The sequence below is a fragment of the Eptatretus burgeri genome, chromosome 11 (genome assembly GCF_056783735.1).
Source record: "Eptatretus burgeri isolate ZD-2024b chromosome 11, Ebu_testis_v1, whole genome shotgun sequence".
NCBI classification, from domain to species: Eukaryota; Metazoa; Chordata; class Myxini; order Myxiniformes; family Myxinidae; genus Eptatretus; species Eptatretus burgeri.
Window position 1 is genome coordinate 73,563,949 of NC_140971.1, and position 26,637 is coordinate 73,590,585.

At 41.7% G+C, this 26,637-nt stretch overlaps 1 protein-coding gene across 3 annotated transcripts in view; it reads right to left on the reverse strand.

Annotated features, from left to right (window-relative positions):
• Positions 1 to 374: 374 nt before the first annotated feature.
• MOS (MOS proto-oncogene, serine/threonine kinase) overlaps positions 375 to 26,637 on the reverse strand; it is a 38,093-nt gene continuing 11,830 nt past the window's right edge. For 2 of the 3 annotated variants that reach the window (XM_085846985.1, XM_085846987.1), the window contains exons 2-4: positions 25,502 to 25,729; positions 2,462 to 2,626; positions 375 to 2,347 (exon numbers count right to left, since the gene is read on the reverse strand). In XM_085846985.1, coding sequence (XP_085703111.1) covers positions 1,731 to 2,347; positions 2,462 to 2,626; positions 25,502 to 25,729 — 1,010 coding nt within the window. In that variant the 3' untranslated portion in view covers positions 375 to 1,730. The remainder of the gene's footprint in view (positions 2,348 to 2,461; positions 2,627 to 25,501; positions 25,730 to 26,637) is intronic. The other variant, XM_085846986.1, reaches the window with a different exon arrangement.

Below are 26,637 nucleotides of genomic sequence, written 5' to 3' on the forward strand. Positions count from 1 at the left end.
AGTAGCCGCTCGCCCACCGGACAATTCAGTCGTGACCTTCCGGAACAACGCCAGAACCCTGTCACGGGTGAGACTTCAACCCCACAACGGCCTAGCCAATTTTCTACCCGCACAAAATAGGGTCAATCGCCAAATATCGATATACCTAAGTACCTGCGTGGGTCGCCTACCGGGAGACCGTACCTCGGCGTAGGTTGGCTTGGACACGAACCGCTCAAGCGGTCCCTTCCGTTCTGCAGTGATAACCGAGCGGGTATTATCGCCCGACCTCACCGGATCAGATACTATTTAACGGGTATTTAAAACCCAACTAATATTCTGAGATGCAATATGGCGTTCCAATGGGGGAAAAAAAAAACACGACGAACGGGTAACATTCACACAAGCACATTTATTATTTCCACACAAGCACATATACAGCCATGCAATCAATGCAGGTATTCAAGAACACGTATACAGGCAAACAATCATGCACGGGACGGGGACAAAGACACAAGCAAGGTGAAAGCACTACGACCGTCTATCAGCAATTATCTAGTCACTTAACAGTTTTTACTTACAGGACACGGCGCCACCAACATTCATTCAAAAGAAAGGAAAAAAGGCCACTCTCAAAGACGATGGCGCCAGACAGGGTCCGTAGACCTTTATGGCATGGATCCTGGTTGACTGAACGGACCCCACGAGACCGTTGCAGGTTACCTGCATCCTCGTGTTGTGATGGTGGGCGAGCTCTCTCCGGCGCTCTCCTCCCGGGTGCACAGGCTGCTTGGCAGAGCTGCAAAGTGGCGCCTCCCGTCCGCGTCCTTCGCGCATCGACCCGGACCACCGCACACAACACACAGGACTTGGCGCACCCAAGGAGAAGGCACCACCTCGACGACGAAGAAACCACCAATGCACACGAAGAAGACCGCCAGTGAACCACCACGAAGACGACCAAAAGCCCCCAACTGGTGTCCTGCGCACCCTTATATCCACCAGTTCCAACGCCTCGCTCCTCCCCGTTTATTGCTCCGCCCCTCCTTCCAGCTCCTGTGGGAAGCTTCCAGAAAAGGGGCGTGCCCTCCCGCCCCCCTCCCCGCGCACCTCGCGGGGGCCAAGAGAATCATTCTTGGCACAGGTCCAGGGAGATTCATTCCCCCAAAATCAGGCCCCTCCTTCACACGACCTTTGACCTTTGACCAACACAGCGCTTGCTGCACGACCTGCAAACAAGTGTCACCTGCCCCATGAGCACATTGGGTCAGTGTGCTTTGGTTGAATTTAATAGTCCTGGCTGCAAACTTCCTCACTGGTGATCAGTGGACTGGGAGTGTGAATCTTAAGCAAGCAACAGCTAAATAAAGCACAAAGGTGGACTAGCTTTGGCATGAGCTTCCTTGTCAACCCATGGGCTCTTATAAATACAATTTGACAAGTATACATACAGGTTTAAATCTGTTTATTGGACTTTTCCACCAGCACACACTCCATTGAAGTGTCTCTGATACAGCACACACACACACACACACACACACACACACACACACACACACACACACACACACACACACACACACACACACACACACACACACACACACACATTTAAAAAAACTAAAATCTTTCAATAAAAACTATGAACTTCAACATATGCAAAAAGAAAAATGGTCACAACCAAGCTTCACAGATGGAAGGTCAAATATGAAATAACTATTGGCTACAATTTATCATTAACTTGCTTCGACTCAAGAGGGCTGGCAACCAGTTAACTCTTGCAGAAGTTTCACTGTCGCATCTTCAATATGACATGCCAAAGGCCTGCTTGCTTCATCAGCCTGCCAGCAGGCCTCAATTAGATGACGTAGGCTTGGACCAACAGGAAATGGAGGCCACTGTAAGGGGAAGTCAGGACGGCGACCACGTGCAACAACATTATAAAGAGCCGCTGAGCCATCAGGACTGTAAGGCTGACATCGGGCCCACATTTGCCACAGTGTCACGGCCAACGAATAGATATCGTTGGACGCTGAAGCCCGTTCACCACGCAGCAACTCTGGAGCACGGTGTGTGTAAGCCCCACCACCACCTGCACCAGTCAGTGGCCCACGTCCCTTGTAACTTGGTGGCTCGAGTCGTTGAGAACATCCAAAATCGCATAATTTAACTCCATTGTCCACCATGATAGCATTTGCTGGCCGAACATCCAGATGGACTATACCTTGACTGTGGAGGTAAGAAAGTCCAGCAGCCAGACCACGGCCTACTTCCAGGCATGACTGGTCGGCTATTGGAGCATCCATGCTGAAGAGACGGGTGTCGAGAGATGGACCCGCAAGCAGCTCCATGATGAGTATCCCTGTGCCTTGGGGTTGTGGTGGTGGTATCAATCAGGAATTCATAATCAATTTTGTTTTCACATTTTGAACAAAAAGCTTGCTAAAACATCAGTGCAAATGAACCAACAAACCCATCCTACCTTCACGCGACCTTTCCTGAATATCACCATCATTACAAAGGCCATACCGAAAAGGTGGCTGCATCCAAGCAGCCAAAAGGGTCACCAGGTTTGGGTGCTGCAGGGATTTCACATTGAGTTCTGCCAGAAAGCTCTTTTTCGAGACCTCAAGGTCTTCAATCAGCCCTGGAGGAAGATGAAAAGATTTCCATGAATTGTCAATCACAACTTCTGAACAGTAAGTTTCAGATAGTAAATTCATCTTATCAGACTAAATAAATGAGGAAATTATATTTGTGTGCGTCTGATAATTATGGTATCGAAAACGGCTGGGCCAATCTCCATCATATTTTGCACTATTGCTCAAGGTACCCAAGGCCAGATCATGAGCACAAAAATACTACCCTCCCCTTCCCCGGGTGGAGAGAACTTAGGGTTTTTGTCTGTATGTGCATGCGGCACAGCACAAGTGGTTTACTGACCCCCTGCTGGATAGAAGGGGTGGGAGGAGATTACTCGGCATGGAACAATATATTTGCCAGCTCTGACACCATCTCCTCCTCCCAGGCTGCTCTAGGAAGGAGCAGGTATTTCTTGTGAAAAGAAAATAACAAACCCAACCCTATTACTTGGAAACTAATATTCATCATCAAATTTACCACTTGACATAACTTATTGAAGATGCTGTAAAGCAGCAAATGCAAACAAATGCAACACGTTTCACAGCAAATTATGGATGAGATGTAGCAACCTCCACAGAAATTTGTGTGAAATTCACCGAGGTTGCATTTGTCGTTTAATGGTTTTTTTGTTTTCATTCAACAATGATAGATGTAGTTGGTTGGCAGCCACATCATATATTTTGAGTAAGCAACAAGCCCAAGCCATTTTTGACACTGGATATAATACAAAGGTACTGTACAGGCATGGCCAAATATATTGGCACCCTTGCACTTTTTTCAAAGAACTCACAATGTTCTCAAAAAATAAGTTGAAATTGACAAATAATTGTGGAGACAAAATACATATTTCACTGTTAATATTACAGAAACTTTGTTTTTGATTCAGAACTTAATATATCCCTTTAAATGAGAAAATAAAAATAAATGGCGTTGACAAAATTATTTACACCCTCGACTTCATATTTGGTAGCACAAAAATACCTTTGGACAAAATACCTGCAGTCTGGCAGTTCCTACCGACATGAATGAGCTTCCTTCACCTCACTGCTGGCAATTTGTCCCACTCTTCTTGTGCAAACTGCTCCAGTTCTCCCAAATTTGAAGGGTGCCTTCTCCCAAATGCTGTTTTCACATCTCTCCACATGTGTTCAATGCGATTTAGATCTGGACTCATTGCTAGCCACTTCAGAAGTCCAGCGTTTTGTCTTGAACCATTCCTGGATGAATTTTGAAGTGTGTTTGGGGTCATTCTCCTGCTGTATGACCCATGATCCCAAAAAAACCCCTTTAATCGAGTTGCGACGAATGGTGCAAGTTGAAACTGTCATATCTTATGTCTGAAGGTCAGCTTGAATCTGTTTGGCAGTCGATTGAGGTGCTTTCTACATCATTTGAACAATCCTTTGCTGAAATCTTCGATCACGTTTTCTCTTGCGGCTACATACAGGGAGGTTGGCTACAGTACCTTGTGCCTTAAACTTCCTGATTGTATTGCGTATGGTGGACACAGGAACATCAAGATCTCTGGAGATGGACTTGTAGCCTTGAGATTGTCCATGCTTGGCTACAATCTTGTGTTTGACCTCCTCAGACAATTCTCTGGTGTTATTTCTTTTCTCTATGCTCATTGCGGTACACTCGGTGACACAAGACAGAAGAATGACTCCTGTTCGCTATTCAATGAGTGATTTTTATATTGCAGACACCGACAACTCACCATAGGTGAGTTAAATTCCAAAGTAAAGGAGAATTACCTGCTTGAAGTCTAATTATTTATAACAACTTCTAAAAGGTGCCAAAAATATTAGCCAGGCCATTTTAGGATTTCTGTGTGGAATAAGCTAATATTTAGTAACTTTCCACTTTTTTTTGTTTTGTTCCACTGCAAAGCTAATACGTACATATGTGGATCCCAAAAGAGCTTTCCCTCTTTGGGAACACAGAGAGCGAGAGAGAGAGACAGACAGACAGACAGCGAGAGAGCGACAGACAGACAGACAGACAGAGACAGCGAGAGAGCGACAGACAGACAGACAGCGAGAGAGCGAGAGAGCGACAGACAGACAGAGACAGACAGCGAGAGAGCGACAGACAGACAGAGACAGACAGCGAGAGAGCGACAGACAGACAGACAGACAGCGAGAGAGAAAGAGAAAGAGAAAGAGAGAAACACACAAAGAGCAAAGAGAGAAACACACAAAGAGCAAAGAGAGAAACACACAAAGAGCGAAGAGAGAAACACACAAAGAGCGAAGAGAGAAACACACAAAGAGCGAAGAGAGAAACACACAAAGAGCAAAGAGAGAAACACACAAAGAGCAAAGAGAGAAACACACAAAGAGCAAAGAGAGAAACACACAAAGAGCAAAGAGAGAAACACACAAAGAGCAAAGAGAGAAACACACAAAGAGCAAAGAGAGAAACACACAAAGAGCAAAGAGAGAAACACACAAAGAGCAAAGAGAGAAACACACAAAGAGCAAAGAGAGAAACACACAAAGAGCAAAGAGAGAAACACACAAAGAGCAAAGAGAGAAACACACAAAGAGCAAAGAGAGAAACACACAAAGAGCAAAGAGAGAAGCACAGAACGAGCAAAGAGTGAAACACACAAAGAGCAAAGAGAGAAACACACAAAGACCAAAGAGAGAAACACACAAAGATCAAAGATAGAAACACACAAAGAGAAAAGATAGAAACACATAAAAATCAAAGAGAGAGACACACAAAGAGCAAAGAGAGAAACTCACAAAGAGCAAAGAGAGAAACACACAAAGAGCAAAGAGAGAAACACACAAAGAGCAAAGAGAGAAACACACAAAGAGCAAAGAGAGAAACACACAAAGAGCAAAGAGAGAAACACACAAAGAGCAAAGCGAGCAACACACAAAGAGCAAAGAGAGAAACACACAAAGAGCAAAGAGAGAAACACACAAAGAGCAAAGAGAGAAACACACAAAGAGCAAAGAGAGAAACACACAAAGAGCAAAGAGAGAAGAGAGAAGCACACAAAGAGCGAAGAGAGAAGAGAGAAGCACACAAAGAGCGAAGAGAGAAGAGAGACACACAGAGCAAAGAGAGAAGAGAGAGACACACACAGAGCGAAGAAAGAAGAGAGAAGAGAGAGACACACACAGAGCGAGAGATACTCGCTCTCTGTGTGTGTGTATGTGTATGTATATGTGTCATTGTGTGTGTGTGTCATGTATATATATATATACATATATATATATATATATATATATATATATATATATATATATATATATATATATATGACACACACACACACACACACACACACACACACACACACACACACACACACACACACACACACACACACACACACACACACACACACACACACACACACACACACACACACACACACGTACCCCTTATCATTATCGAGTTCAATCAAATCAGTAGACCAGATGTAATCAACTTCCTTGGAATAAACCTTCCTTCTATTAAACTTTGTGATTATTGGTTATGTAATACATCAGCTAATTACTCTTCATTCTTAATGACATCATTACAGTCTATAGGTTTTTTGAATTTCCAAGCCCAAGTTTCAATTTTGCACTGATCATCTTCTTCACAATGAACCCATCAACTTTTTCTCTCAACGTTGGATTTTGTATCAGAGACAAATTATACAACATTTCTCTATCAGCTTCATGCTTTTCTTCCAAAGTTGTGGTATTCCCATAATCAATATCATGCCTCATGCACACTTCATCAACCCGATTGATGGGTTTGCTCCATGGTTTAGGATTGTCTGCTTTATCTAATCTTTTATCCAAGGTTGTGCCTGGACCACAGAAAGAATACCCTGGTAGATGTAATTCCCCTGGTAATCCAGCAGTTGTAAATTTACTTCCTAATAAAAACTTTTGTATATCTCCCCCACGTTTGTGTTTTCGGAATTGACTCTTTTGAGCCACACACCGAACATATACCTTTTTGTATAACCCTGTCATTCTTACTTTTAAAATATGAAATATTTTTTGTATTAGTTTTCTTTTTACATTTGAGACAATAACTCATTTTGTATGAGAAAAATTCCTACAGAGTGCAAAAACCATTTTAGTTTCCAACATGCACATTTGAATCTTGATTTTTAAAACAGAAAGAATCCTCAGAAATGTCTTCATTCTCTCCTCCATTTATTTAAGAAAGAAAATGGAAAACTTCAATGAAAGTCAATCACACCAACATCATCAACAATATAATCTTTTCCTTCTTTATCTCAACTTTCTCGTTTATATCTTCTCCCTGAAACCAATGTTAATAGTCTTGACGCAAATATTTCCAATGGACTTGTCTATTCTTTGTTTTCCTCCTCGGTGCGTTGAGATTTATTTGTTTTCTGTAATACCCCCAATCTTTTCCTAATCTCACTGGTTTCCATATTTTTATATTTACTCTGTCTCTGTCTCTGCCTCTGTCTCTGTCTCTCCCTCCTCTGTCTCAGTTTCTTCAACTGCTTCCTTGAATCACTTACACCCCATAGAATATCACACATACAGTGGTGAGAACAAGTATTTTATACACTGCCGATTTTGCAGGTTTTCCCACTTACAAAGCACGTAGAGGTCTGCAATTTTTATCATAGGCACACTTCAACTGTGAAAGACGGAATCTAAAACAAAAATCCTGAAAATCACATTGTATGATTTTTAAATAATTAATTTGCATTTTATTGCATGAAATAAGTATTTGATCACCGACCAACCAGTAAGAATTCCGGCTCTCACAGACCTGTTAGTTTTATCTTTAAGAAGCCCTCCCATTCTCCACTCATTACCTGTATTAACTGCATCTGTTTGAACTCGTTATCTGCATAAAAGACAGCTGTCCACACTCAATCAATCAGACTCCAACCTCTCCACAATGGGCAAGACCAGAGAGCTGTCTAAGGACATCAGGGACAAAATTGTAGACTTGCACAAGGCTGGGATGGGCTACAGGACAATAGGCAAGCAGCTTGGTGAGAAGGCAACAACTGTTGGCGCAATTATTAGAAAATGGAAGAAGTACAAGATAACAGTCAATCTCCCTCGGTCTGAGGTTCCATGCAAGATCTCACCTCGTGGAGCCTCAATGATCATGAGAAAGGTGAGGGATCAGCCCAGAACTACATGGCAGGACCTGGTCAATGACCTGAAGAGAGCTGGGACCACAGCATCAAAGAAAACCATAAGTAACACACTACACCGTCATGGATTAAAATCCTGCAGCGCACGCAAGGTCCCTCTGCTCAAGCCAGCGCACGTCCATGCCCGTCTGAAGTTTGCCAATGACCATCTGGATGATCCAGAGGAGGAATGGGAAAAGGTCATGTGGTCTGATGAGACCAAAATAGAGCTTTTTGGTTTAAACTCCACTCGCTGTGTTTGGAGGAAGAATAAGGATGTGTACAACCCCAAGAACACCATACCAACCGTGAAGCATGGAGGTGGAAACATCATTCTTTGGGGATGCTTTTCTGCAAAGGGGACAGGACGACTGCACCGCATTGAGGGGAGGATGGATGGGGCCATGTAACTCGAGATCTTGGCCAACAACCTCCTTCCCTCAACAAGAGCATTGAAGATGGGGCGTGGCCGGGTCTTCCACCATGACAACGACCCGAAACACACAGCCAGGGCAACTAAGGAGTGGCTCCGTAAAAAGCATCTCAAGGTCCTGGAGTGGCATAGCCAGTCTCCAGACCTGAACCCAATAGAAAATCTTTGGAGGGAGCTCAAAGTCTGTGTTGCCCAGCGACAGCCCCGAAACCTGAAGGATCTGGAGAAGATCTGTATGGAGGAGTGGGCCAAAATCCCTGCTGCAGTCTGTGCAAACCTGGTTGAGAACTACAGGAAACGTCTGATCTCTGTAATTGCAAACAAAGGTTTCTGCACCAAATATTAAGTTCTGTTTTTCTGATGTATAAAATACTTATTTCATGCAATAAAATGCAAATTAATTATTTAAAAATATCATACAACGTGGTTTTCAGGATTTTTGTTTTTGATTCCGTCTTTCACAGTTGAAGTGTACCTATGATAAAAAAAAAAAAATTACAGACCTCTACATGCTTTGCAAGTGGGAAAACCTGCAAAATCAGCAGTGTATCAAATACTTGTTCTCCCCACTGTATATTCATCAGGATTTCTTGTTATTCCTTTTTTTTTTTTTTCCTTAAAATATTTTTTTTACAATAGGAAACCAATAAAATTTCTTCTGAATTTGTAAAAGAGCCTTGCATTTTCTTAACTTTATCATTTTTTTTCATTATTTAACATTTTAATTAAATCCAAAGTGTTGGTTTATTAACATCAGAATAAAGCCGATCTTTAATTGAAAATACCTCATTCTTATGTTGAAGAACATATTTATTAATATACCGAATACCCTTTTCTTGAAGGTATGCTTGGACACTGAAATGATAATTTTCTTGAAGCCTTCTTGCTGTCATTTATGTACAAGAAATATATGACAGATTAATATAATGACAGGAAACACCCCCCCCCCCCCCATCTTCCTACAGTTAAATAATTTTGTATTTCCTTACTTATTATATATAATCTTGTTCTTTCTGTTTTCATGATATAAACTATGGCAAAACCATTATTAACTTTACCCATATTAAATTCTTTTATTTGTTGTTTACTAATCGTGCTTCCACAAAACTCATTCTCAGCATCAAGTGGATAATATTCTTCCTTACGAGACTGAGTTAATTGTTCCACGTCTTCTCGGTCAATTTTAAATGACCAATTATACCCTAAATCATTCATATCATACCCCCATTGTTCTATTCTCATACAAACAATATGCCCTTCTTTATAAAATTTTATTTGAATTGGAACTGTGAATTCTGTATGACCTGGAGATAAAATAAACACTTCTGTATCTTTGGAATACACGGCCATTTTAGTTAAGGATATATATATATACATATACATACATATACATATACATACATATACATATACATATACATACATATATACATATATATATATATATATATATATACATACACATATATACATATACATATATATATATATACATATATATATATACATACATACATATACATACATACATACATATATATACACATACATATATATATATATATATATATATATATATATATATATACATATACATATATATATATATATATATACATATACATATATATATATATATATATATATACATATACATATATATATATATATATATATACATATACATATATATATATATATATATATATATATATACATATACATATACATATATATATATACATATATATATATATATATATATATGTATATATATATATATATATATATATATATATATATACACATATATATATATATATATATATACATATACACATACATATATATACATATACATATATATATATATATATATATATATATATATATATATATATATATATATATATATTGCGATAAATCACTTAATCTCACCAAGTCATTTGCATCAGTCAGGCTTTGATAATCTATTAATTTAAGCATTTTTCATATTAATACTTTTTGTTATACTATATTTCTGTCGTTCAGCCTGTGCCTTTGTGTAATAATTTGATAAATCAATATCCAGTTCTTGGGATACAACAAAGATAGAGCCATCTTTACCAACATGTCATTCATATTAGATTAAAAATAATGTCATTAAAAATTTTATTTTTGTTGAGTTGAAATAACACATGTTGACATAATTGACCACAACACTTGGAATTAAATTATTGGACTTGAAATGTTTGATAAACACCATTCTGTAAGAATTTTATTCCTTCAACAGGTGGTGGAAGACCAAAACTATCAAAATAATATTTGTCTCGACTATTAAAAATACAAACCCAATGAGAACCATTCCCATTATTATCTTCTAAGTTCATAATAATATTCTTTGTATGTTTAGGCATGTTTGTTTATTCATCTCTCATACAAATAACCACATTATGAATTTTTAATTTCTTACAATATTTGATAAGTTCTAAATTTGATGTTGTATTCTTTCCAAATTCTTTAAACCACTCATCAATGCTCATTTATTTATTAGAAAGATATAATCCATTACCCCCTTTTAGTTAATTTTACACCTGCTTGTGCGATAGAAGAAAGCATATCTCCAAATAACAATCTCGCTTTATCAGGCAGACTTTCAAGTTTTTCAGCAAAATCTACAATTATACCACTTCCACTAATTTGTTTCTCCAACTCTTTGTTACGTCTTTCCAATTCTTTTTGAGCCCAGAGTTGAGCCTTCCTTTGGTTGGCAGTTTTCACTGCTGCTGAAATACCACCCGTAAATGCTCCAGCCGCACTTAAACCAGCAAATAAAGGAATTAGAAATGGGATAAATCCTCCACTTGTCTCTCTTATTGAATATTTCTTCAACATTGGTTTTGACATTTTAATTTTAAGTGAGCCAGTATCATTCAACATTTTCACCCGTTCTCTTGTGAACAAAACATCAATTCTTACTGCTCCTTTTCTCTGAATTGTATTAACGTTAATCGTGCAAGGCTTTTGATTTTAAATACAAGATGATAGTTTATGAAGATTGATTTGATTAACATATACTGCAGTTGGCACTTTACCACTCATTTATTAATCAAAAAATGTGAGACTAATCATAACACCATTATCTGTATTCATCTGAAATTCTGTTTCTTCCAAAAGCAAACAATATGTCTCAACTTCTTCACTCTCTCCTCTTTCAATGTATAGGGAAGTATCCACTCAATTAGACTTTATAGTTTCCTTTTGAGCACTCAGATCAATCGCATAGATTGTATACAGACTTTTAAATGCTGTCATATCCAAAATGGGTTGTTTATTATCCCCCGCCAACCAACGAAGTTGGCGGGGATATAGAAATGGGTTCCGTCCGTCCGTCACATTTTGTTTCCGGAGCTTAACTACAAATCCCCTCAAGATATATTTACGAAATTTGGTATACATATCAAGCAAGTGGTGAACTGGTGCCTTTTGACATTTTCTAATTGATAGGTCACATAGTTTGGCAGCCATGTTGGATTCAAGAAAAATATTAAATAATGTTTTCTCTGGAATCACATAACCTAACAAAGTGAAAATTTGCAACTATCTTCCATCATGTCTGCATACATAGTAATTATGACATCACAAGTCACATGGTTTGGCGGCCATATTGGATAGAAAAACACACCTCATCCGATTAACACGAAACTTCACATGCGTATTCCACTGGAGGATTGGAGGCAGAATCTAAATTTATGATGTCATAGGTCACATGGTTCATCAGCCATTTTGGAATGACAATTAATAAATTTTTAAAATCTTCTTCTCCAGAACAGCTGGACAGATTGAGGCAAAATTTCACACACACTTTCCCCAAGACATCCTTTCAGAAGTTTGTTAATTTCTAATTGATAGGTCACATGGTTTGGGAGCCATATTGAATTTACCATAAAACCTTCAAACATCTCCAGAACGGCTGGTCAGATCAAGGGGAAACTTCACATACATATTGCACACGCTTAGGGAATATAAGTTAGTTAATCCTCATTTACTATGGCGGGGGATATCGAAGACTTTGTCTTCAACGGATGCTAGTTTCCATTGCTTTCACACACCTTTTGGTAAGACTTGCATGCTTCAGCATAATCATTATTTTCCCCAATTTATTTGCAACAGGAACTGCCACAGTAAAATTATTACCTGCTTTTGCATCATCATTATACATTCCTTTCCTTTGACTATATCCAGGGTCTGTGTTTGTTCCCGTTGCCGTATCAGGAATAAAACCTTTGACAGTCCCCTTTCCCATTCTATCACTAAATTAATAGTGTAAATTTCATCATTTCAGATGCAGCAGAAACATAATCAGCCGCTTCAACTTCTTGTGTTCCAATGTACAAACGAACACTATCAAACATTTTCCAGAAGAAATCATTTACGAATGTAGCGTTTGTGTTATTCACAGCCTTAGTGAATGTAAATTTACACAAGAAGAAACTTTCGGCTAGATTCAAATAAGTTTATTGATTTATTTCAAAACTTTTTGTTCCATTTGCATTCCAGTCTGTTCCAGTTATTGAATTTACCTTGAAGTAGTCTTATTTTTTAGTAGAGTTTGAGATGACAATGGTATCATCCAAATCATAGATACTATCAATTGCTTCCATACTTGTACTTATTTCAGAAAAAAAGATGTTAAAACTTTTGAAACCCTGACCCAAGTATTTGAATTATTTTCTGTCTTTCTTGGGGAGACAACTGAGTTTTGCCTTTCTTAATTTCTTTTATTGCTTGTAATTTATGAGATTCCTTTTGGGCATCTTTTATACTCTTTATAGCACCCACTGCATTTCCCACAGCAGAAGCAGTTGAAACAATTAGGTCTATGTTTAAGAATAGTTGAACCTATACCCATGAGAGTATCAATTATCCCATCTCCTTTTTTTCTAAATTGATGTCCTACACCCCTTTGGCTCTTAGGTTTATAGTATCCTCAACCAAGATACATACCTTCACCCTTGTAGTATGGGGAAAGGAACATCCCATCCCCTGTAATTATTTTATATTTTCCCAACTCATGTTTCCTCACAATAACCATCATATTTATTTATTGGAAAACTTCACATTGGTGAATTCTGATGGATATAATTTCTCCATTAAAAGAAAGCATGCGATTATCTTGGTCGGTTATCCTAAAATTTACTCTGTATATGGTTTTTCCTGACACAGGTCGATAAACCAGATTTTTGGGTTCCATATTGAATTTATAAGCAATTGGGGTTGAGTATGCGCTGAATGAAAATATTGTATTTGTTCTTATTCCATCATTATAAGCGCCATCAATCAAATCACAGTGAATAAATACCTAATTTATGCCTGAGGATATTTGAATAACATTATCACTGTAAAAATGTCCCATTAGTTTCAATCTTTTTTGAGGAGAAACCCAATAACTTTCTAAATGAATTATCAATTGTGAAATCAACCTTGTATATATTTTTAAGTTTAATCGTTGATTTGGAAGTATGCTTTTGAATATCTATAACAATGTTTTTTGGTTCATCACCCTGTTCTTTCATAATACGAGCAATTTCAGAAGATATTTGAGAAATCTCATATGCTCCGGGTGAAACTGTTATCGTTTTGTATCCACTTCCCGGATTATAACTAAACTTGTCATTTTTCTCCGTGATATTAAATAAGGTATTATAAGTTTCCATGGACAATAAAGACGCCTCACATTCTTTTGTTGCGTCAAGTTGTGGGTATGGAATGAAGATGTGTGGTCGCTTGTGAAATTAAAAACAAGGATTGTGCTTCTCATCTTATTTAATAAGAGATAAAATGTCATTGTATTGACATTCATTAATTCTTTTCATGCTCATCAACTGGTCTAAAATGGCTGATGCTTCATTAAAACAATTGTTATTTCCAGCCTTCTTACTACCTAACAGCAATAACAGTCGATTAACTAATTGTGATGGGTCATTTGGAAGAAAACCAACACCTGAACCAAGGATACTTAAAGCCTGAATAATGTGTTTCTCCTTCTCATTCTTTCTACTTTGATTAATCTCTTCCAGTTGTTGAAATAATTCTTTATCATCATCTTCTAATTCTCCTATATGCCCTAATTCTTCCTCAGTCATGTGACTGAAATCTTTTAACATTTGAAGTATTTTTGGAGTATATTCTATTGTGGGAACTAAGCCTGGTGTTGGTGCAGTGGTTGGGGCAATGGCTTGGGATCCAAAAGGTCCTGAGTTCAAGCCCCGTTGGGCCACTGAATTAATACACCAGGGGGTTGACTCAGCCTGTCATCCTTCCGAGGACGGCAAAATGAGTACCAGTGTACTGGGCCGGTGTATACCCTGGTTAAAATAGGTGTACCATATCCCTGTGTCGTAAGAGGCGACCAGGGTTGCGTCAGGAAGGGCATCCGGAGTAAAACATGTGCTAAATCACTATGCGGATCATACAGATGATCCGCTGTGGCGACCCCGAACGGGACCAGCCGAAAGAAGAAGAAGATTCTATCGTGGGAACTGTGGAAGCATCTATAATTTTTTTCTTGGGATGTTTTTAAAAGTGGTTTAAAAAATTTATCTTGTTTTCTTTCAAATGCTTCTTCACCCATTGGTTTCTGTCTGCATTTCTTCTTTATGTCATCCTGTTGTTTTACAATTTTTGAAACAAACTCTTGATGCTCCTTAAATCTTCTTGCTCTTTCTTTCGCATCCATTTATTTATTGGAAAATACAATTCACTGAATTATAAAGGTCAACAGGGAAATTTTCCTTTTCTTCATCATTAAAGTAGATGTGTTCAAATAAATCCTTTTCTTTAAATATTTCATCAAATTCTTTATTAACATTAATGCGAGTTGTAATTTCTTCTTCACTAATATTTGTATCTCTGCTTTTCATACGTTTGCGTTGAGTTTCTTCATCAACATCAAAACCGAATGATAAAATTTTAACCCCATTACCACTCAGATGTTAAATAATTTCTCATATTCCTTCTGGATTAGTTTCTAATATCGCAAGACCACCAGATTTTAGTTCCTTTAACTCACTCTTACAATGTGAATATTTTGTTGTACCAAGAGAAACCTCCTCAACTATTTGACCTTGATTCCTCAATCGCATATGTTCCTCCACTGCAATATAGTAATAATCTTCACCTTCTACTTCTCCAGGTCTTATTGCTTGAGTTGTTGTAGACACAATGCGTATCACGGGGTGTTTTTGAAGCAAATTTAAAATATTCTCATTTGTACTATACAAGAACCTTGATTTATGAAAGTTTTTTTTTTCCAGAAGCAGATTTACCCACAAGATTTATAATAACAGTTGTCATTTATATATGGAATTGTTTACAAAATAAACAAGCTCAAATGAGCGAAGATCCTCGTCCTCTTAATTAGACCCCGTTCACCATTACACAGCCCAGGGTTTGGCTTGGAGTGTTATGTTAAAAATGACAAAACAAAATTTGGAATTGATCAGCGATATAGATATGCTTTTAATGATAGAGAAGGCTAAAAGAGGAGGAATATCTCAAGTATGTTCCAAGAGATATGCCAAAGCAAATAACAATTATTTTCCTGATTATAATAAGAATGACGACAACTCTTACCTGATGTATTATGATGCTAACAATTTGTATGGGTGGGCGACGTCTCAATCTTTACCTTATGGAAAACTTAAATGGGTAAAAGAAAAACATTATGAAAAAGTTTTACTTGACATTGTTATCTCCTCTCAAAAAGAATTGGATGAAGCTGAAGTTGGATATTATTTTGAGGTCGATTTAAAATATCCAGAAGAACTTAATAACAAACTTAAAGACCTACCCAATGCCCCTGATAAAGAAAGTCCAAGAAAAGAATGGTTAAGTTATTACCAACAGTGGTGGTGGTGGTGGTCGTATGGCAGCTTAGCTGCTGGGGTAGCTATCATTTCTTGAAGCGCGACTGTGTCGCTGATGCAGTGCCCCTCTACCAGTACACACACTGGAACTGGTACTCATTTCGCCGACCTCGAAAGGATGACAGGCTGAGTCAACCCCCTGGTGTATTAATTCAGCGGCCGACGGGGCTTGAACTCAGGACCCTAGGATACCAAGCCACCACCCTAACCACTGAGCCAACACCAGGCTTATTACCAACAGTCATATAATATTAAAGGCAAATCTACAGAAAAACTACTAACGACATTAAATGATAAAGAAAGTTATGTTTTGCATCAAAGGAAATCGAGACAATATTTATCTGCTGGGTTGAGAGAGAAAATTTTATCGAATTTTGTAATTTAAACAGTCATTGGTTCAAGTATATTGATTTTAATACAAAAAATGAGAACAGAAGCAAAAACAGATTTTGAGGACTTTTATAAATTAATGAATAATGCTGTATTTGGAAAGACTATGGAAAATGTTTGGAATCGACAAAACACAAGACTTGCTACATCTTGGAAAGAGGCTTCAAAGTGAATTAATAGACCAAGTTTTGAGCGAATGGAGGTGTTTTCAGAGAACTTTTGTGCTATTCATTTGAAAAAAAGAGAGTATTGAAATGGATAGACCTATTTGTATAGGAACATCAATTCTAGACTTGTCAAAGTCGTTAATGTATAACTATTACTATAATAATTTAAAATCAAAGTACAAGGATAATGTGTTATTGTTATATATGGATGCAGATAGTTTTATATTCGAAATTAAGACAAGTGATGTATATGAGGATATGATTGATAATATTAATATATACTAGCCGAAACCCCATCACAGACGGATTCCGTTCATTCAACCACCCTCACCAGCTCACCCACACTCGAGGGACATGGACTGGACAGGGCGTGCTTGCCCCCTCCTACTCATCCCCCGCCCCTACCGCATTCCCCCCACCTTCCACCCCCCGCCTTCAATTTGCTTACCCCCACCCAAAAATTTAATTACCCAGCCCCGCCACCGACTCTTCACTCCCCGTCCACCGTCTCTTGATTCCCCACCCCACTTGCCCCTGGGCCTCCGCCCCCTGTCCACCCCCTCACACTCAACCCCACCTAATTCACCCCAGCCCCCGCCCACTCATCACCCGCCCCATCTCCCGCTTTCAATTTGCTTACCCCCGCCCAAAAACTTGCTTACCTTTTCCCCCGCCTCTTCACTCCCTGCCCGTCTCTTCATCCCCTGCCCCCGCCTCTTCACTCCTCGCCCCCGTCTCTTCATCCCCCACCACCGCCTCTTCGCTCCCTGACCCCGTCTCAACGAAAAGTGTTTATTCTGCTTCAGAGTTGAAAATTGACTCTTGCCACTATGTGCTATGCACTCTTACATGTATGAAGTCTCTTTCAGTCCAGGTCACAGTACCGAGAAAAACGTGACGCGACCGCGAGGAGGAGCACAAAATTGGTCCTTCAGTATTAATATATAGAAGATACAATGTTTGTCACATTTTTTGTGTGAAATTCACATTCTGAGGTAGTCAGCATGTGCAGAAGAGGGTTTTACATTGCAGACGCTATTTTCGAGGAGTGGAATTACACCTCTCAGCGGTAACGGTCTGTCGACGACAGATGTAATGACGTCAGCGAATGACCGATGATGTCATGACGTCCTGACGTCACATGTCGCCATGTAAACGAATGTAAAACGAAAAGTGTTTATTCTGCTTCAGAGTTGAAGTTTGACTATTGCCACTTGACCGCCTTCAGCCCAATTGCGACCACGCGCGCCCACCGAACGAGCAATCCAGTCGGAGCTTCCGGATCAATGCCGAAACCCAGCTACGGGTGTTTTTAACACACCATAAACCAGCCAACTCTTCTGTCCATGCGCTACAGGGTCAATCGCCGAATTGTCGATATAACTAACTATTCGCGCGGACAGAAATGCCGGGAGCTTATACCTCAACGGGACCTGCACGAAAACGAGCCGCTTAAGCAGCTTGTTCCGTATGCGATTGCCGAGCGGTTATATATCGCCAAGCCCCGTCGGACCACATGTACGTTTTATCGGCTTATAATCAGCCAGCTAACATTCCGAACACTCCATGGCAGTCAATGTGAGGAAGGGACGCAACGAGCAGGTGACATTTAACAATGGGGCCATTTATTTCCATACAGGCATGCAAGCAATGAATGAATGGGGATAGGGGACAGGACACGAGCAAAAACCTACAGCAGAGTTCTACTATGAAATGTAAAGCAAATACAACACAGGCACTTAACAGTTTCCTACTTATTAGACGGGCCCACAAACACACGTACGCACACACACCCAAGAAATGGTGGCTGATGCCTTTAATAAGGACTTCAACTCAGAGGGACAGATGAGCTGAAACCCAGAACCTATCTCGAACCTCTCCACCTTGAGTAGTCTTCAAGCTGCTCGGACCCGGGCTCCAGCGAGAGCGAGCTGGATCCAATCGCCGTGAGCAGAGATCCTTCCCAAGCTCCAGCGAATCCTATCGCGTTTCTGAACACGTGCTGGTCAGACAAGGGGCCGATCCTTCCCGTCGATGCGTCGCTTCCCTGAAGAACCACCTCCAAGATGAGGCCAAGGAGTTGCATCAAGCCGGGAACCAAGCGGAGAACAAAGACTAAAGAGCTCCACGAACGAAGAAGAGCCAGCAGAACGACGAAGTAGAGCGCAAAACACGCGCGACTCTCGCAACTGGCGCTCCCTCTCTCGATGAACAGCCAACAAGCTCGAGCCGAGCAACCAGCTCAACTCTCTTTCGATGAACCAAGCACAAAAAGCGAACCACCTCTCTTCCGAACAAAGCCAGAGCCCAAAAAGCGAACCGAGCCAAGCAGAACCAAAAAAAAACCTTCAACCCTAACCCGAGCCAAGCCCGAACACTAACCCGAGCCAAGCAGTGTCCCTTTTTTATTCTTATCGGCCCCCTCCCCCACTCAACCGCGGGCGGGAGGGAGTTGTTTACGTCATGAATCACGGAACGGGAGGGCTCTTCTTCCTCTTCGCAGAAGAGGGGGAGGGGCGTCTTCCTTTGTGTTGTGATCGCTCCCTAACTATTAAATTGAATCACAGTGCATTTAATCGATTTCTGCCCAGTAAACAATGGAAGGTGAGCTATCTATAGAGCATGTACTTATCGACATAACTGAACTAAAGGAACCTGTATGTTGAGTGCGATTGATTTCCAAATTCATAACACTACCCCCTCCCCTTTTTACAGACTCGTCCCGAGTTGTCAAATTTTCGTAGAGACCAGCATGTGTAAGTTTTCCCCTCGTACGTTTTACTTTCGGATCCCTGAGTGCGACATTTCTTTATACATGACCCAAAAATAAATAACTTAATGCGCTGTGTAACTAACTAAAGAAACTCACAGACTCATTCGGACAACTTAACTAAAATTGCCGGCACTAAAACAAACCTGCAGGCGGGGGTTCACGTATTTACAATTTTCACTCTACTTATCCATTACATTAACCATGGCCCAGGACCTGTGATCTGTGAAAGGGAAAAGGTAAAAGTCATTGCAAAGTCATTGGTGCAGGGGAATGCATGGAGATGGTAGCAAAAACAAATGAACATGATGGATGCACGGGCTGCCTGCAGGGCAGTCCTTGCAAAACTGGATGATCCTGGCACACATGGTGATCAATGGATGGACACAGGGGCAAACGCAAACAAGCGCTAGCAGGCATGGGGTCATTGCAGAAGCAGGCAAACGAGGCATGGCAAGGAAAGCCCATGCAGAACAGGCAGCTGCAGCACAACAGGCTGGCAGGTGAAGCTGGCCGGCCTCTGGTGTGGTTCCATCAGGTCTGGAGGGAGTGCGGTGGTGCTGGCCGCTCTGATGGCGGGCTCGGACCGAGCCTACTGTCTCCCCCCACTCTTTCGCCTTTGCCTGTCTGTCCATACCCACTCCCTTAATTTGCCACACAACAACAAAATTTAGCCCCTCTATTTTTATAATTGTCTCCCGAACCCCCTTTATTGTCTGTCCGGCTAGCCTATCATGTCCACCTAGCCTACTCCCAACCCCTACGTTCCCTCTCTGGAGGGGAATAGGGAGAGACTAGCGTCCTGTCTCGAGGCCCAACAAAGCCTCAGAATGGCCTCCTCAGAGTTCAGCGATCCACCAATGTGGGTCCAGTGGCCTACAACGAGCGAAGGGATGGATGATGTGAAGGGGTACATCTTCTAACTATCCTAACATTTATTACACCTGAAACTACCCCGGGGCTTTCCAAAAACGCCTCACACTTTTAAACTATCGGTTCTAAAAACCATGATTCCCATCGCCTGTGTTGGTGTCCATTATAAATTTGGGCCTTGCCCTCAAATTTTCATTCGTGCCCTCGCACCATTTCGTAGCTGGGCAGCATGGCTCAACTGGCAGGAACTCCCCCTCTGCCGAACTCTAACCATGGCACCCCCAGGCCCCTCAGGCTGCCTCCGAGCCTAGCTACTCCCTATGAACGCGGGGGGTTGCCCTCTCTGGCATTGCCCCCCTCCGATGCCCACGTGGCGTGTTGGTGCCCTGGGTCCCTTTCCGAGGGTCGCACATGCCCACCACACTGCCCCCGTGGCATTCTGTCGCTACAGGTCCCGTTTCCAACGGGTCGCCCGTGCCCACAACACTATCTCGGCCCCTCTTGTGCCCTTGGCCTACTCTGGCCGACTAATCCGGTGCCCGGGGTGCCCTCTAAACAAAACACCTTTCAACAGCCATGCTCCCAGCCGGTCCATGAACTCTTGCACCCCTCCAAACGGGTTTCATGCCTTCTCTCGACACCAATAACAAAACGGCCTCCTTTTTGTAAATTTGGATAACCCACTAACGAACATTACTCCGACCCCGGGGTCCCTTGGGTGGGAATCACTTCTCCCCCCAATCAGTCATCGCACCATGCATACCACATTCGCTCCACTCGCATGCTTGGGCCTGCTGTACCATACTCACTCATTGTACACTTGACACCACACTCAACACTGCCATTCTTCTAACTAAATCCCCTGACTAACTCGTGCTCCCTCGTCATCCCTTACATCAATGCACATTCCTTTTACTCTACGTAGCTAAGTTACGTCTCTACTACAGATTTCCAGTCTGTCCATGTGTCCAAAAATCCCCAAAATTCCCATTTCCTAAATCTAAACTGAAATCCCTCTAACTAATCCATTCCACGGGCCCCATGAAGAACAACCCATGTCCCCATGAAGCCAGTCTAACTATCGCTAACCTATCCCCCTAACTAGTACTTCCTGTGCCCCCAGCAAGGGGGTCTCCTACCCCCTGCCCAGAGAATCCTGTATACTCGAAGTGACAAGGCTTGCTTTTCTTTCTTTTTTTTTTTTTCCTTTTGCGCACCAGCATGGCAACTCACAAACCTGCGCTCCTTTCCCGTGACGTCATGGCAGCTGTTCTCGTTTCTCGTCCCTTCTCGGATGGTAACATCCGGCAGGGATTTCCTTCTGCCGGATTCCAACCATTCGTGCAGCCACGTCACCCTGCGCATCCCAAGCAAGCCTCGCGTTTCGAGGGGTTCCCCACGCGAGCACGTGCTCCGCTCGCCCGTAACCCGTGCCGCGGAATCTCCAATGACGTCACCCGCACCCCGAAACCGCACAATTTCTCGCGCAAGCCGGGGTACACGCAGCGCATCGGGGAAACCACTTTGCGCGCTCCGCGAACAGAACGCAAGGCGCAGGCCACACGGAGCTTTACAAACACGCTCGCCCGGAAAACCCGTCCGATCCAAATTCACATTTCCAGCCTAGCTTTTGTCCGTCCGCAGGATCGGCTTGTATCCACCGTGGGCGCTTCCGGACCGGATTTCACTTACGCAGGCACGCACTTGGCGGCCTCGTGCGAAGCACAGCATGGACCCCGCGCGCACTGCCTTGCGAATCCGGCACGGTCCTCGAAACAGCTACGGCCGCTACACGGCCCTTGTCCCTCGCCTGGTGCCGTCTTCGTCGCCATTCAACGCACGCACTCCCACGTGCCATGACGCTTGCACACCTCGCCATGACACTCGGACATGCGGTTGAGTTTTCTTGCATACCAACCGCCATCTCTACTTCATACCGCTCTTTCACACACGCGGTTCCTCACACACGGCGCTTCTCCCTTAAACACACCATTTTACTCACACAATGCGTACGTTTCAATACACTCGCTGCACTCACACCTTTAACCACACACACCGGGACAATCACGCTGGGGATTCGCGCCACCACAAGCGCTCCCGGGGTCTCTATACCCCCCAAGCTCGGCGTGTACCCGTTCACAGCACTCACCCCCTCAACCTCGCAAAGCTCGACCAGACCCACCTGGTCACGATCCGCTTCAAGGGGGCATATTCCCTCTCTTCGTTCCTGAAGGCGGCTATCCTGCTGCTCGCACTGGGTCACGACACATTCCCCAAGCTCAACCCCATTGTCCCCTATTACTATCCCTACCTGTGTGTGCTCGACTTCAGTTTAGTCCATCTTTTCCCGTGTCTCTGTTTTTATGTCCATCGTCTTTGTTGTTCCGTTATCTGTTATTACTTTTAATTCCTGTGTCGTCTCCTCATATTTATTAGTTTCTCCCTGTATTATGCGAGTCTCCGTCACCATAAATCTGTCCGTCGTCACCTCCACGTGTCTCACCCTACACGTGGTGACGGCGTCCCGCATCATGACCTCACTCGTCTCCATTGGGGGACCGACACAATCCACACTCCCCCCAAGCTCGTTCACTCCAACACGTGGCGCCGCCATGATTCCTCTTATGCCCGTCCTTATTGCGTTCTTCCCTTCCTGGAGGTTTCGCCCCATGTGCTGCATCGCACCCCTCATTGCCTCAGTGTGCGCATCCATTTTGCTTTGCATGCTATCCATGCTGTTTTTTATTTCTTCCTTCATTTCCTTTTTCATGCCATCCATTTTTGCCAACAAAATTGTCAATAGCTGCCTCGTGTCAAGTGGCCCTGTGGCAGTCGATTTGCCATTATAGGTCATGGTTTTGCTGGGGACCAGGGAAGGAATTTGACGGAGGGGGGGGGGGGTGTCAGAAGCCGCCACCGCCGTGTCCCCTTCGGGCTCCGAGTTCGGTTGCGGGGAAAGTTCTACCTGTGTAACGGTGTCGTCCTGGGCCATAGATTCCATGTATAAATATATTCCCTCCTGCCCCTGCTCGCATTGAGCTGCCATTTTGCGTGCCAGGAATTAATTTAAAATGCTCGTAATTTAATGGAACCAGAGGGTTGCTTCGCACACCCTTGACCCGGTTCCGTTAATTTCGTTTGGAGACGGAGGGGTTTGAATCCTACTCTCGGACACCAATGTTGTTGATTTCCGCCCGTCCGGCGTGCGGACGACCGCGCGTGCCCACCGAATGAGCAATCCAGTCGTAGCTTCCGAATCAACGCCGAAACCCAGCTACGGGTGTTTTCAACACACCAGAAACCAGCCAACTCTTCTGTCCACGCGCTACAGGGTCAATCGCCGAATTGTCGATATACCTAACTATTCGCGCGGACAGAAATGCCGGGAGTTTATACCTCAACGGGACCTGCACGAAAACGAGCCGCTTTAGCAGCTCATTCCGTATGCGATTGCCGAGCGGTTATATATCGCCAAGCCCCGTCGGACCAGATGTACGTTTTATCGGCTTGTAATCAGCCAGCTAACATTCCGAACACTCCATGGCAGTCAATATGAGGAAGGGATGCAACGAGCAGGTGACATTTAACAATGGGGACATTTATTTCCATACAAGCATGCAAGCAATGAATGAATGGGGATAGGGGACAGGACACGAGCAAAAACCTACAGCAGAGTTCTACTATGAAATGTAGAGCAAATACAACACAGGCACTTAAGTTTCCTACTTGTTAGACCGGCCCACAAACACATGTACGCACACACACACACCCAAGAAATGGTGGCTGATGCCTTTAATAATGACTTCAACTCGGAGGGACAGATGAACTGAAACCCAGAACCTATCTCGAACCTCTCCACCTCGTGCGGTCTTCAAGCTGCTCGGACCCAGTCTCCAGCGAGAGCGAGCTGGATCCATTCGCTCCCCTGAATACCATGAGAAGAAAGCGTGGGAAGTAATGCTGGATGCCAGACAATATCGAAACCTCGAGGTATGTCGGACAGAGACATGGTCCTGATCTCTCGTTTGAGATTTAGTGCCTCCATTCATTTACGGGTTAAAATAAGCAACACCAGCAGGGGTGGAAGCCAAACTGATGATGTGTGTGTGTGTGTGTGTGTGTGTGTGTGTGTGTGTGTGTGTGTGTGTGTATATATATACACATATATATATATATATATATATACACATATATATATATATATATATATACACATATATATATATATATATATATATATATATATATATATATATATATATATATATATATATATATATATATATATATATATATATATATATATATATATATACATATATATATATATATATATATATACATATATACATATATATATATATATATACATATATATATATATATATATATATATATATATATACATATATATATACATATATATATATATATACATACATATACATATACATATATACATATACATACATATACATACATATACATATACATATATATACATATACATATATATATATATATATATATATATATATATATATATATATATATATATATATATATATATATATATATATATATGAACTGGAGGAGATAAAATTGACCATTTTGTAGTTGAGTGGATCAAACAGTCATCCATCTGAAAGCTTGATCAGACCCTCCCCAATCCTAAAGTGCTATACAGTAGAATAAATCAATTAAGATTTAGAAGCCATCATGGGAATAAGGGTGACAACTGCACCTTTCTGAGATGAAGGAAAGAGACAATCTGAGAAAGACCTGGAGAAGAGCATGGAAAGAAGAGCAGATAGGGGCAATAAGGATTATATATTATTGTGCAAAAAACAAAGCAGTTCTTGAGGATTATACATTACACTATGATTGATTAGTACATTGGAATTTCACCTGGAAGGAGTGGGGAGAGGTGGTTACAGTATCACAGAGTCTTAGACGACCAAGCCATCCATTGCAAGGCAATCTGTTACCAGCAACAACAAAGCATTGACCTCAAATGTAACCGAAATAATAAATTGTGAATGGTCTGTGTTTGTTCACAAACTTGGCATGCTGGATTAAGCGTACAGGTACATTCAGGAGGACAGTTAAAATAGCACAATGCCATGGCTCAAAATCATGACAATAAAGAGTCAAGAGCCCCACCAAGAGTTGTTGGGGTTACAAAGAACTGCTCACCCTGCCTTCTGTGCATTCTCTTGACTGCGACGTGATGACCGCAGTACACTCCACGATACACGACGCCAAATGAGCCGGCACCGATCTTCTCTCCCACTTGCAACTCGGAGGACTGCAGGCCCTGCAGGGCCGCAACTGGACTTCCACGCACAAAGCCCGATTTGATGAAAAAATGTCGTAGGGGAGTTGGAGAACCGGGCGGGTAATGGTCCGGGCTACCAACTGGTTCTGCGACCGATGATAAATGAAAATGTCAATTTTTGAATCGATCAAACTCCCACTTAAACATTTCTATGCATGTCCAACGCTTCCTTTTACAGACCAGATTGGAACCCTTATTTTAAAAATTATTCAAAGCTAAAGTGACCTCACAGGCATGGGGTTATCGAGTTCTGTTAAGCCATGTTCCACTTCTGGTGCTATTCATGATCAGATTTCTCCAAACATCCTGATCCTGCACTGCTTCCTGAAGTTCTGGTAGAGACAGCTTGGTTGCAGCCTTTACAAGGTCTGCCTCTTCCTCTTCTTTCCTCAATCATACCCAGGATGGTTGATTTCTGCAGGCTTTCGTTTTCTCTTCGCATTTTCAATGTCCCAAAATGTAACATGTGATGTGTGCCAAAGTACAACAGTTTCTGCTTTACCATCAACACTTCCAATGTACATGGTGGTATAATTTATTCAAGAACCGATTTGTTTGTTCTTCTTGCGGTCCATGGAATTTTTAACATTCGTCTCAAACACCACATTTCAAAACTGTCAATCATCTTCCATTTTCAGTGTCTATGACTCGCATCCATAAATTGCAACTGAAAATACCAGAGCATTAACGAGCCTCCTATTGGTTTGTTTTGTCACATATTTGTCTTTCCAGATATTGCTGTTCTCAACGCTAACCGTCTATCAATTTATCCTCTACATTGTCCACTCACTTCAATCTTAGAACCCAGGAAGATGAAACTTTCCATTATTTCCACATGATCCCAATCCAATCTGAACATGTCGATCATCTTGGTCGACAAGACTTTGGTCGTTTTTAGGTGAAATAAATAAAGGACCAGCTTTTTCACTCCTTCACTGTCTACAGCAGTTTCATCAAGTTCTCATTGCTTTCTGCCAACAGAGTGGTACCATCA